At 37.9% G+C, this 13,054-nt stretch overlaps 1 protein-coding gene across 1 annotated transcript in view; it reads right to left on the bottom strand.

The window, feature by feature from the left end:
* Positions 1 to 13,054, bottom strand: part of RABGAP1L (RAB GTPase activating protein 1 like) — a 799,508-nt gene that overhangs the window by 246,090 nt on the left and 540,364 nt on the right. The window contains 1 exon segment of the mRNA XM_033198684.1: positions 1,065 to 1,106. Coding sequence (XP_033054575.1) covers positions 1,065 to 1,106 — 42 coding nt within the window.

The raw sequence follows: 13,054 nt of genomic DNA, 5'->3' as shown, positions 1-13,054 counted from the left end.
TGTACTATTTCATGCCTTTGTTTAGAATCAAGGCTATAGGTATAGTTAAGGCTCTCCTAACATATCAAGAGGTCCTCCTATGATACCACGTCACTATCTTTTGAGGGATTCAGAAGAATGATAAGAGATCTAGGAACATATTCTGAGTCACCTTGTAAAGAACAATAATAATGACAGCTAACATTTACTAGGCAGTAAAATGTTCTAGATACTACATTAAGGACTTCTTTGATCATCTCAATTCTTTTAACAATCTCATATATTAATTTCTATTATCTCAAAACTCAGACTCTGCGCACTTAGAATAATTTGCTTAAGGTCATGTGGTAGGGCTGAAATTAGAAGCAAATCTGTCTGAGTCCAAGTCTGCCATTTTAACCACCATGTTATACTGAGGAAAGGGTAAGCCTGTGCCTTTGAGGCAATTATCACCTTTAATATCAGAATGTCTTCTTTGACTGAAGGACAAAAACCAGCTGGGTTATTTTCACCAACTCTGCAGCAAATGTCTTGCAGTTACCACATTATTAAAGCTGTATGATATGTTGACATAACCAAGAAGGTAATTACAATAGAATTCTAAAGTGTTTTATAAATTTCTAACTATCATAGAAAGAACTGCAAATTGAAATGTAGTAGTTCCTGTTTTAGTCAGCATATTATGGAAACTTTAATAATTCAATTACATATTTAGGTACCTCCAGAGATGTTACAGTAAAAAGTGTTTTAAGAAAAAAGAAGGCATCATTCTGACAGAAAACAATTTTTAACTTTTTCTCTTACATCATCCAACTCATGATAAAAAGATATTTTATGTTACTGGAAAAAACACTATAATAGTACCATTAAATACATAGATTATAAGAAAAAAAAAAAGACTCCAAATAAACAACAACAGAAAAGAATGAGAGGAGGGAAGAGGATCAGAGTTTCTCAGAGAAGTCATCTTTTCTTGTGTGTCTGAGAAACTAAAATGAGTCAAAGACTGTAAATTGAATTATTCCAGTCCCAAGGGCAAAGAGGTAAGAGAATTTGGTAACTTAAGATTAAAAAAAAAGACTTACCTTTAGGAGAGCCAAAGCTACATGAAAGATTATGTTCAAACCCTGAAATAGAAAAAGAAAGTGAAAATTAGTAGTGCCACATATACCACGATTTTATTATTTCCCCAAGACTTCCATATATCTTTAATAAAATTCCTAATTGCTTTCATCTTCACAAACAATAACTAAACTATGAGTTTTTTTTTTAAGGCGTTTTCTTTCCCTGAGTGGCTTGTTGTAAATTTTAGGTGCTATTTAATCAATGTTCACATAAAATTGTTTTTACAATAAGTTATTTCCCTTCCATCAATTTCTGGATTATTTGCATGTGCCTAAGTCTTGTGAAAGTCAATTCCTTGCTCAAGCTGGCATAATGATGCAGAAATCTAAAATTATTAATTGAAATTCCTAACCCTAATCCGGACATCTCGGTGTTACAGTTAAACTACAAGTAGCAGAGAGAATAAAATAAAACAAAACAAGGCAATGTTGCCGATAAGTGGGACAGATTGTGTACTGGAGGCTTTAAGTATCACACTGCATTTCCACTACTGTTCTTACTGTTTTCTTATTTGTTTTAGTGATTGCTTTCAAGTATTATTCGTATAACTAGAAGTGGTCATTAGGGGCTATCTGCCAGACTTCCTTTTCTTTCTGAAAACCATAGCAATATTTCTTTAGAAATAAACAAATTAAATTGTTCCTGAAGAAGCCATTCTAGAACTGAATTTTGACCTCTGGGTTCTGCCCAATTGCTCTGAAGAGATGCTGAGTTATTAAATTCAAAAGATAGAGAATCTTATATGATAAAGATAACAATCAGAAATAAGTTTGCTACAAAATGTGCTGTTTCCTTGCCACGCAATTCATCATACATAAGAAGAAAGATATTTCAAGTATGAGTTGGCATAAGACCCGTAAGTCCAGGGTCTATTTCACGTGCCCTCTTCATCATAGTCACTGATACACTCTGGCTGGCTTTTGGATATGGAGCTGTACCAAATGTACTACCCAAAAAGCTTACAATAAACCATGCTTTTTCTGTTTCTGAAATAACTCCAGAAGCAAGGATTAGGCCCAGATATTTAGAGTGTATTCCTGTTATGATTTGCTAACATAACCTTTCACATTCAGCTACCAGAAATATGACATAATGATGGAAGGAATGAATGATAAACACAAATATTCAGTTGGTTAAAATATAAACCAAATATTTTTAGTTTTGGGTTTACTCAGTTAATTCTTTAAGAAACCAAAAGAAGTACGAAATAAGTATAATCAGGCCAGGAGATAAAAACAAATGAACGCAGTTCATAACCATACTAAGAAATTATCCTAGACTGGTTTTGATCATAATTTGCCAACTAGAGAAAAGAAAGACTATTACAGATTTTAAAATGTGGGTTACAATTAAGCAAAATTTGCTTTCTGAATCAAAATTTGACTTCTTACCCACTAGCTGCTGCCCACCTGCCAAAACTTAAAGGCCAATATAAAAAAGACCTACTGCCCTATTCTCCAACTCTGTCCACCACCACCACATCACAACTGCTAGGCAACAGTGAATTCTCACAACCTGAGTGCTTATCAGCTTGCCATCAGAACCTGATCCACTATTTCTCTGGTTCTTGTTTTTCCAGGCACTGCTCAAAATGTAAACCCCTCTCATCTTTGTTTTCTCATCTTCATAATGCTCTGGTCCTTTATCCTAAGCCAGTTTCCTACTCCTCCTGTCCTTCCCAAATCCCTTCACGGTAGCCTTTGGAAACTCCACTCCATGTTCAGCTATCTTGGCTGTATTCTTAACCTCCCTGTCAAACATTCCCCCCAAATTCCTAATATTCACAGGAATAGTGAAATTTCATTGATTCTTATAACAACCTATAAAATGATTCTCATTTTTTAGAGTATGAATGTGACTAGCCCAATATTATACATGTAAAAACCAAAAAGAAAATTCTAAGCCCTCCAACTGACTAAATGGAGGACCAAAGGGACCCAACTAAACCTGAAAAAATTGTTCAGAACATGACAGCAAGGCGGAATCAGGCATGCCTCATTATACCCACCTCCCTTTGGAGTTCAGGCACACAACTGACCAGCATTAACATTAAAAGAGAGATCCTAAGACAGACAGAAAAGACCCTGTAGCAATAAGATACCAAATTCCAACCTGACGCTAAGTATAGCATCACGTGGCAGATAGCAGGGCCCTGAAAGAAACCAAACTGTTTTATCCCAAAATAGATTCTTTAACATATTTTGAAATGGTTCTAAAAAGCTATCTCTTGTGGGGAAAATTTACATTCTATAGAGGATTCCCTTCTCTTTCCAGGTCATTTTATGATCCTGAAGACAGATTGGCTGAGAGTCTAGAACCTTTTAAGGATCTCTAAAGGAAACATTTGCCATTTATTGCCTCTGGGAGTGGTTACTTAGGAGACTATAAGAACCCCAGTCTTTACAACCCCTTATCTTAACCAGACACTCCTTTCTATTGATTCCAGGTTTTTAGATAATAACAACTCTTTCAACCAATTGCCAATCAGGAAATCTTTGCCAACCTGGGCAACAAAGTGAGACCCCCTCTCTACAAGAAAGTAAAAAAAAAATTAGCCAGGTGTGATGGTGCACACCTGTGGTCCCAGCTTCATGGGAGGCTGGGGCAGGAGGAATGCTTGAACTGAGGAGGTTGAGCTGCAGTGAGTCAAGATCACACCATTGCACACCAGCCTAGATGACAGAGCAAGATCCTGTCTCAAAAAACAAACAAACAAACAAAGAAAAAGAAAAGATAACATTTTTTAATCCACCTGTGATCTGGAAGCCCCAGCTTTGAGTTGTCCTGCCTTACTGCACTGAATGAATGTATGCTTCACATCACATGTATTGACTGATGTCGTTTTTGTTTTTTGAGACAGAGTATTGCTCTGTCACCCAGGCTGGAGTGCAGTGGTGCAATCTTGGCTCACTGCAACCTCCACTTCCCAGGTTCAGGCGATTCTTATGCCTCAGCCTCCAGTGTAGCTGGGGCTACAGGCTCTGCCACCACACCTGGCTAACTTTTGTATTTTTAGTAGAGCCGGGGTTTCACCATTTTGGCCAGGCTAGTCTCAAACTCCTGACCTCAAGTGATCCACGGGTCTTGGCCTCCCAAAGTGCCGGGATTACATGTGTGAGCCACAGCACCCGGCCTGATGTCTTTTTTTATTTTTATTTTTAGAAGAATCTCGTTCTGTCACCCAGGCTGGAGTACAGTGGCACAATCAGAGCTCACTGCACCCTTGATGTTTTGAACTCAAGTAATCTTTGCACATCAGCTTCCCAAGTAGCTGGAACTACAGGCATGTGCCACCACACCCACATAATTTTTTTTTTTTTTTTGGTAGAGAGGGTTTCACTATATTGCCAAGCTATTCTTGAACTCCTGGTCTCGAGCAACCCTCTGCCTCAGCCTCCCAAAGTGCTAGGATTAAGGGCTCGGCAATGGATTAATATCTTATGTTTCCCTAAAACATATAAAACCAATCTGAAACCCAATCACCTTGTGCACATGTTCTCAGGACCTCCTGAGGCTGTGTCATGGATCATAGTCTATAACTTGGCAAAATAAACCTCTAAATTGAATGAAACCCGTCTCAGATGCTTTTTAGTTTACATATATGTTTAGTCAGGCTAGAATCACCCCCTCAAGCCACCTGATGTCTAGTCTAGTGAGATTTTCTCACACAGTGCTGGTATAATGTGCATAGTAAATGCTTATTTGAAGACTGAATGATTAAACTACAGTAGATTTCCCAAATTTTCTGGGGTTGATTTATTTCCCTGTGGACCCAACTAGACCAATTTACAGAATTATCATCAAATTACAGTAAGAACCCCTTTCTTCAATTATCTCAAAATCAAACAATTAGACAACCAAGCTGTGCAAAACACAAAGAACTTACAAGCAAAAATTAAATAAAGATCTCTAAATAGCCAAAACGGCTCTCACAAACACCAAGAGAAATCTTTGCTCAACTTTTTATTCTATACATACTTCCAGTTAGTTTGGTGATATGATTTTGAAGTTTGTAGATATTAGAAGTAGCAAACCACAAGATAAAGTATGTGCCAGATGGGATCAGGGATAGATAGCCTATAGTGACAGTTGTCAGAATTAAAATATCAGATCTCACAGAAATAGAAGATTAAAAAAAAAAAAAAAGATAAAATGCATAGCTCTCCGGGTCCACTTGGGGGAGCCAATAATCTTCAATAGTAACTACTGTTAATTATCACTATTAGTAATGACAATCCAGCAGGATTAATGAATGCTTATATCATGTTATAATACTGTGCTTAAGAAGGGAGGTGAGTGTGTGTTTTAAATAAAAAGTAGATAATGATGTTTTGAAGTTTGGGAAGCTAAAGAGGAAACTTTCAGTTACCAGAAAAATTTATATATGTAAATTATTTAAACAAGTTCAGAAGAATAAGGTATTATATATCTGCTTATATGAAGCTCTAGACATTAACCTATAAAAATAAAGACTTCATAAGCCTTGAACTAAAGTAAAACAGAGTGGCTTGACAATGCAAACAAATACACTTTAAGACATTTGAGTTGACAGAATTCAGAAAAGAACTTTTTATTCTATCAGGTTTTTTTTTTTTTTTTTAAGAGATAGAGTTTTACTCTGTCACACAGGCTGGAGTGCAGGGGTGTGATCACCACTCGCTGCAGCCTCAACCTCCCAGGCTCAAGCAATTCTCTCAACTCAGCTTCCAAGTAGCTGGGACTACATGTGTGTACCACCATACCTGGCTAATTTTTAACTTTTTTTGTAGAGATGAGGTATCCCTATGTTGCCCAAGCTGGTCTCCAATTCCTGGGCTCAAGTGATCCTTCTGCCTTGGCCTCATAAAATGCTGGGATTATAGGCATGAGACACCACACTTAGCCTTGAAATGTATTTTTAAAAGCAAAAGATGTCATACATTTTCAAGATGCCTCCCATTTTTAGGACTATGTAATCCCCAGCAATTTGTTTGTTCTTAAGGGGAAAACATGTACCTAGTAGAAGTCAAAGGGCTAAAAGTTTGGAGAATTATTAAGAGTAAAAAATAAGTAAACATGTTATGGCCACATCATTTATAGTACAAGGTCTAACTCCAAATGCAAAATAATAACCAACATCTACTGAGTATTTTGTATGTGCCAAGATATGAATGAATTACATTAAAGGCATGTCCTTATTTCATCCCACAACCACCTAAAATTCCATTTTATATACAAGGAAATCAAGATTTAAAGAAATCAAAGTAACTTTCCTAAGTCCAACACCTAATAAGTGCAGATCTAGGATTTTAACCTAAGCAGCCTAATTCCAAAAGTGATACTCTAAACAATTAAGTTAGAGAAGATGATTCAATGAATATATGAATGAATGAATACATCTCTTATTTGGATATTATTTAATGTGTCCTCTACTTCCTAAAGGATTAAAGCAATTCTTTCAATTTAAAGGCAGGTAAATTTTGAGAGCAGAGAGTAAAAAGATAACAAACAGGTGACTTCTACCAGAACTAAATTCTATTATTTGTTTCCACATTGAAAACACTTACAAAAAGTAGCTGACTGCTTGCAGTATATGAGGCAACAAAAACCCAGCTTGTTGTGGGAAGAAAGGGTCACCACCTTCCTCTAATGACAACTGATTGAGATCAGCCTTGTATGCATGAAGAAGTAGCTTTTTAACTGATTTGGATACTGCTATTTCAAAATTCAATGACATTCTGGCAACATCTTTGCTTTAAAGAACACCTACAAGTAATTGCCCCAAATTGAATAATTGCTCCAAAGTGCAGATCGTGGTGTTCTCGGGTAGGCCAAGGATTAAGCACCCACAGTCTTGCATAAAATAACGGCTGACAGTAGAGCACCCACTGAAACAAAGACATCGAACATTTTGGCTCTGATAAGCAGGCAATCGTGGGTTCAGAGGGAGCTGACAGATTGCGTGAGAAGCTGTCAAAAACTTAAGTTGACAGCACTGAGAACAAATGCTGAAAAGGTAGTGTCAAAAAGTACCAAGTATGCATCAGCACCTGGGTTCTTAGGAATGAAAATAAAAGGGAAATATGGAAATCCTAACAACAAGTCAGTAACCCAAATTACCAAATTATCAAACCAAAAATGGCCAAAGTAAATGGAGCAGGTTCACAGACAAAGCTAGAAGAAATGGGGTTCTGTCCTTTCTGACCCATCCAGAAGAAAACATACCACCCTAGGAAGAGATAATGACTAAATGAGATAGCATACATCAAATAAACTGAGTATTTGGTAAATATTCAATAAACATTAGCAATTATTATTAGGTTCATGTATTCGTTGCCTAATATATCCAGTATTTTATATTTTTCACTTAATTCTCTCAGTAACTCTATGGCATATGTGTTATTGCCACCATTTTAGAGATGACTAAACTGAAGCTCAGAGACAGAACCCTGTTAGTAAATGGTAAAGCCAGGCTATAACTCAGGTCTTTCAGACTAAAGCAAATCCATGCTTTTTCCCACTAATTCCATATTGAGTGCTAACTCAGTGAGGCTTTGGTTAGATATCTGTGGTGGATTCAAGAATCCCAATTCTTTGATGCTTCTCCCATTGAGAGTTAAGGTCTCTGTTCTCTCATTTCAACCTGGGCAGACTATGGTACTGCTTTTGCCAGTAGAATATGGTGGAAGTGGTGCCATGCTAGTTTATGTGCCCAGTCCTTGAGATATTGACAGCTTTCATGTCCAGTCTCTTGGAACACTCACTCTTAGAAGCCAGCTACCATATAAGAAGTGCAATTATACTTACACCCCCTTGCTCTCTAAGTAACCAAGCAATCACAAGAAGGCCTGGAGGACCAGATATCATCAGTAAAGAAGAAAGACCAAGAATCACCAAAGTGGTAGATATGTGAGTAAAGAAGTCATCTGGAAGTGAATCAGGTGGTCCAGCCAATGCCAAGTGGATCAGAGATGAACCACATAGCTGAATTCCAACATTTCTGACTCATGAGATTGTAAGAAAATAAATGATTGCTTTTAATTATTTTTTTCACTTGGAAATAATTTCAGATTTAGAAAAAATTTGCAAAAACAGTACCAAGAAGTTCTACATATCCTTTACTCAGTTTCACCCAAACATTAACATCTTACATAACCACAGTATAATGATCAAAACCAAGAAACTATTATTTTTATCAAATGCCCCACTAATGCCCTTTTTCTGGTCCAGGATGCAATTCTGGATTATATATTGAATTTGGTTGTCATGTCTCCTTAGTTTCCTTTCATATGGGACCGTTTTCAGCCTTTATTTTTCATGACCTTGATGCTTTGGAAGAGTATCGGCCAGTTATTTTATAAAATGTCTCTCAATTCGCTATGTCTGCTGGTTCCTTATGATTAAAGTCAGAATATGTATTTTTGGCACAAATACCACAGAAGTGATGATGGGCCCTTCTCAGTGCATCCTTTTATTATTATTATTATACTTTATGTTCTAGGGAACATGTGCACAACATGCAGGTTTGCTACATATGTATACATGTGCCATGTTGATGTGCTGCACCCATTAACTCATCATTTACATTAGGTATATCTCCTAATGCTATCCCTTCCCCCTCCCCCGACCCCACAGCAGGCCCCGGTGTGTGATGTTCCTGTTCCTGTGTCTAAGTGATCTCATTGTTCAATTCCCACCTAGGAGTGAGAACATGTGGTGTTTGGTTTTCTGTCTTGCGATAGTTTGCTGCTTCTCAGTGCATTCTATCAGGAGGTTACATAACATCACTATATGTCTCGCTATAAAAATCATTGTCTTTTTAAAGTCACTCGGTTTTCATGTAGCTTGTTATATATTACAGGTAATCAAAAGAAAATCCCTTTGACTTCTCTTTGATAAATTTCTTGCTGCTATGATCTATAAAGCAATGCATTGTTTCAAAGAAAGTAGTGAAAGTGACAGATAATTAACAGGCAAAAAGAAATAAGTTAATACTAGCTGCTCTTAAATATAGGTTCTACAGCAAGAATATTTAGAATATTAGCCAAAAATTCTTTTACTTTATTCTGCTTCTCATGTTTTAAGCTGTTTATTTTAGGATGGCTAATGGTGCTTGACGGGGTAACGAAATAAAACAATGTGAAGTTTGGGTTTTTGTTCTGAATGTCCACTAGAGGTCAGGATTACAGCACTGAAAATCAATCGCTTTTTTTTTTTTTTTTTTTTAAGGATTTCACAGACCAACATAGTAGCCTTGTATACAAATTAAGACATGCTGTTTTACCTAGGTAATACCATTCAGGACATAGGCATGGGCAAGGACTTCATGTCTAAAACACCAAAAGCAACGGCAACAAAAGCCAAAATTGACAAATGGGATCTAATTAAACTAAAGAGCTTCTGCACAGCAAAAGAAACTACCATCAGAGTGAACAGGCAACCTACAGAATGGGAGAAAGTTTTTGCAATCTACTCATCTGACAAAGGGCTAATATCCAGAACCTACAAAGAACTCAAACAAATTTACAAGAAAAAAACAAACAACCCCATCAAAAAGTGGGCAAGGGATATGAACAGACACTTCTCAAAAGAAGACATGCATACAGCCAACAGACACATGAAAAAATGCTCGTCATCACTGGCCATCAGAGAAATGCAAATCATAACCACAATGAGATAACATATCACACCAGTTAGAATGGCAATCATTGAAAAGTCAGGAAACAACAGGTGCTGGAGAGGTTGTGGAGAAATAGGAACACTTTTACACTGTTGGTGGGATTGTAAACTAGTTCAACCATTATGGAAAACAGTATGGCGATTCCTCAAGGATCTAGAACTAGAAGTACCATATGAGCCAGCCATCCCATTACTGGGTATATACCCAAAGGATTATAAATCATGCTGCTATAAAGACACATGCACACGTATGTTTATTGTGGCACTATTCACAATAGCAAAGACTTGGAATCAACCCAAATGTCCATCTGTGACAGACTGGATTAAGAAAATGTGGCACATATACACCATGGAATACTATGCAGCCATAAAAAAGGATGAGTTTGCGTCCTTTGTAGGGACATGGATGCAGCTGGAAACCATCATTCTCAGCAAACTATCGCAAGAACAGAAAACCAAACACCGCATGTTCTCACTCATAGGTGGGAACTGAACAATGAGATCACTTGGACTCGGGAAGGGGAATATCACACACCGGAGCCTATTATGGGGAGGGGGGAGGGGGGAGGGATTGCATTGGGAGTTATACCTGATGTAAAGGACGAGTTGATGGGTGCTGACGAGTTGATGGCTACAGTACACCAACATGGCACAAGTATACATATGTAACAAACCTGCACGTTATGCACATGTACCCTAGAACTTAAAGTATAAAAAAAAAAAACCAGACATGCTGTTTTAAAACCCTCCTGGCTAAGTCCTCCCTTATTTTTACTATTAACTTACTAACATATACCAAAAAAAGGATGATTCCCACCCTTCCTTTCCTCCAACTTAATTATATATTTTCCATTTTATTATAGAGTTATTTGTTACACTTTTTCTTCATAAATGACTAGTGAATGAGAAAGAGTTCAAGAATGGGTAGGGATGAGAAATAAGTTTAACATGAATGCATCTGTTTAGTCATAAGTAATTTTAAAATATTTTCTTGTTACTTGTTTGTACAGATTCAGTAGTAAAATATCTACAAAGTCTAAAAGTCTTTATCATAGGTAACTCTGAGATTTTTTTAAAAAAACATAGTTTTGCTATTACTTATTTATTCATTTATTTTAAACTGTTATTTTAGGTTCAAAGGTATATGTTCAGCTTTGTTATGCAGGTAAACTTGTGTCATGGGGGTTTGTTGAACAGGGAAAGAATATTTAGAGGTTTGTGACATCTGAATTAGATAAAACTTTCAGAAACAAGGCAGGTAAAATGAGATAATGAAATCAAATTAGAGGTTTTAACATGTGTTTCAAACTGACCCAACAGTCCAATAGATAGTTTTTTGGATGAACATAGAAATTGACCTTTTTGGTCTTGAAGCTTGAATCTTAACATTTGTTTTATCTGATTCCTTACTCAACAAAGAACTTTCAGGTCTCTCAAAAAAAAAGTAGGGAAGAACTGAAACTCACCAGATCACCATATCCAGACAATGAGATAACGGCCCCTCATTCATCTTAATTGCTTCCTTGCCCCTCCCTAGTTCCTGTTTCTTACACATTGTTATATCTCTTCCCTGCTATATAAATCCCTAGTTTTAGTTTGTCAGGGAGACGGATTTGAGACTGAGCTCCCACCTCATCTCGTCTGCTGCAGCCCCCAGTTAAAGCCTTCTTCCTTGGCAATAATCGTCATCTTAATCATTGGCTTTCCGTGCTGTGAGCAGCAGGACCTAGACTGAACCCCTGGTGTTGTGGTATATTCATCAAATCTGTATGTCAAGCATTTTGAGGACATTTACAAAGATGCATAAGTCATCCCTACACTCAAAGGACTCCCAGATTAGGATAGCAGATAAAAATATAAACAGAAAACACACCACCCAGGGAATGATGGGGAGGTATGACCTGAACATTAGAGCACTGAAGTATTGCTATAAAGTCCCTATACACATGTTCCATTGGCCACTGAACATTGGCATTCACCTTTCTGTTCTCCTCAAATTCTCTTAAGTCATGATATACATCGGATTATATTGTTTTCCAGTTACAGTTATCAGTCAACCATCCCAGGCTGCAGGGATGCTTTTGATACTCTTGATAATGACAAAGGACTTCTTATAAATTACCATTGGCTGATCTTGACCTTCTCCTTCCACCAGGCTTCTGCCAGTTTTCCATTAACCCAATCCATCCAGAAATCATTTGCTAGAGTTCTTGTGCTCATACCCCTTTTCTTTCTTTGTTTTTCTTTTTTTGAGATGAAGTCTTGCTCTGTTGCTCAGGCTGGAGTGCAGTGGTGCAATCTCAGCTCACTGCAACCTCCGCCTCCTGGGCTTAAGCTAATCTCCTGCCTCAGCCTCTCGAGTAGCTGGGATTACAGGTGTGCACCACTATGCTCAGCTAATTTTTGTACTTTTAGTAGAGATGGGTTTCACCACATTAGTCAGGCTGGTCTTGAACTCCTGACCTCAAGTGATCCACTCGCCTCGGCCTCCTAAAGTGCTGGGATTACAGGCTGAGCCACCGTACTGGGTCCCCTTTTCTTTCTTTTTTTCTTCTTCTTTCTTCTTTCTTCTTCTTCTTATTTTGAAACACGGTCTTGCTCTGTCACTCAGGCTGGAGTGTAGTGGTGCTATCATGGCTCACCACAGCCTCAACCTTCCAGGCTCAAGCAATCCTCCCACCTCAGCCTCCCAAGTAGCTGGGTCTACAGGTGCACGCCACTATGCCTAGTTAATTTTTCTATATATATATATTTTAATAGAGACAGGCTTTTGCCATGTTGCCCAGGCTGGTCTCAAACTCCCCACTTAAAAAAAAATCTATAAAAATGCCACAACATGGTATAAAAGTAGGCACATAGACCAGTAGAACAGAACAGAGAACTCAGAAATAAAGCTACATAGTTACAGCCAACTGATCTTGAACAAAGCCAACAAGAACTTACACTGGGGGTCAGGTACAGTGGCTCACACCTGTAATCCTAACGCTTTGGAAGGCTGAGGCAGGAGGACTGCTTGAACCCAGGAGTTCAAAACCAGCCTGGGCAACAGAGCGAGACCCCATCTCTACAAAAAATAAAAAAACTAGTCAGGTGTGGCAGCGAATGCCTGTAGTCCGAGCTACTTGGCTGGGTGAGGCGGGGGATCGTCTGGGCCCATAAGGTTGAGGCTGCAGTGAGCTGTGATCATGCCCCTGCACTCCAGCCTAGGTGACAAGGCAAGACTCTGTCTCAAAACAAAAACAAAAACAAAAACAAACAACAAAATCTTACACTGGGGAAAGGATAACTTCTT

The sequence above is a fragment of the Trachypithecus francoisi genome, unplaced genomic scaffold (assembly GCF_009764315.1).
Source record: "Trachypithecus francoisi isolate TF-2019V2 unplaced genomic scaffold, Tfra_2.0 Lachesis_group5, whole genome shotgun sequence".
NCBI lineage: Eukaryota > Metazoa > Chordata > Mammalia > Primates > Cercopithecidae > Trachypithecus > Trachypithecus francoisi.
The sequence above is the reverse complement of the archived record's forward strand: the minus strand, read 5'-3'. Positions and strand labels throughout refer to the sequence as shown.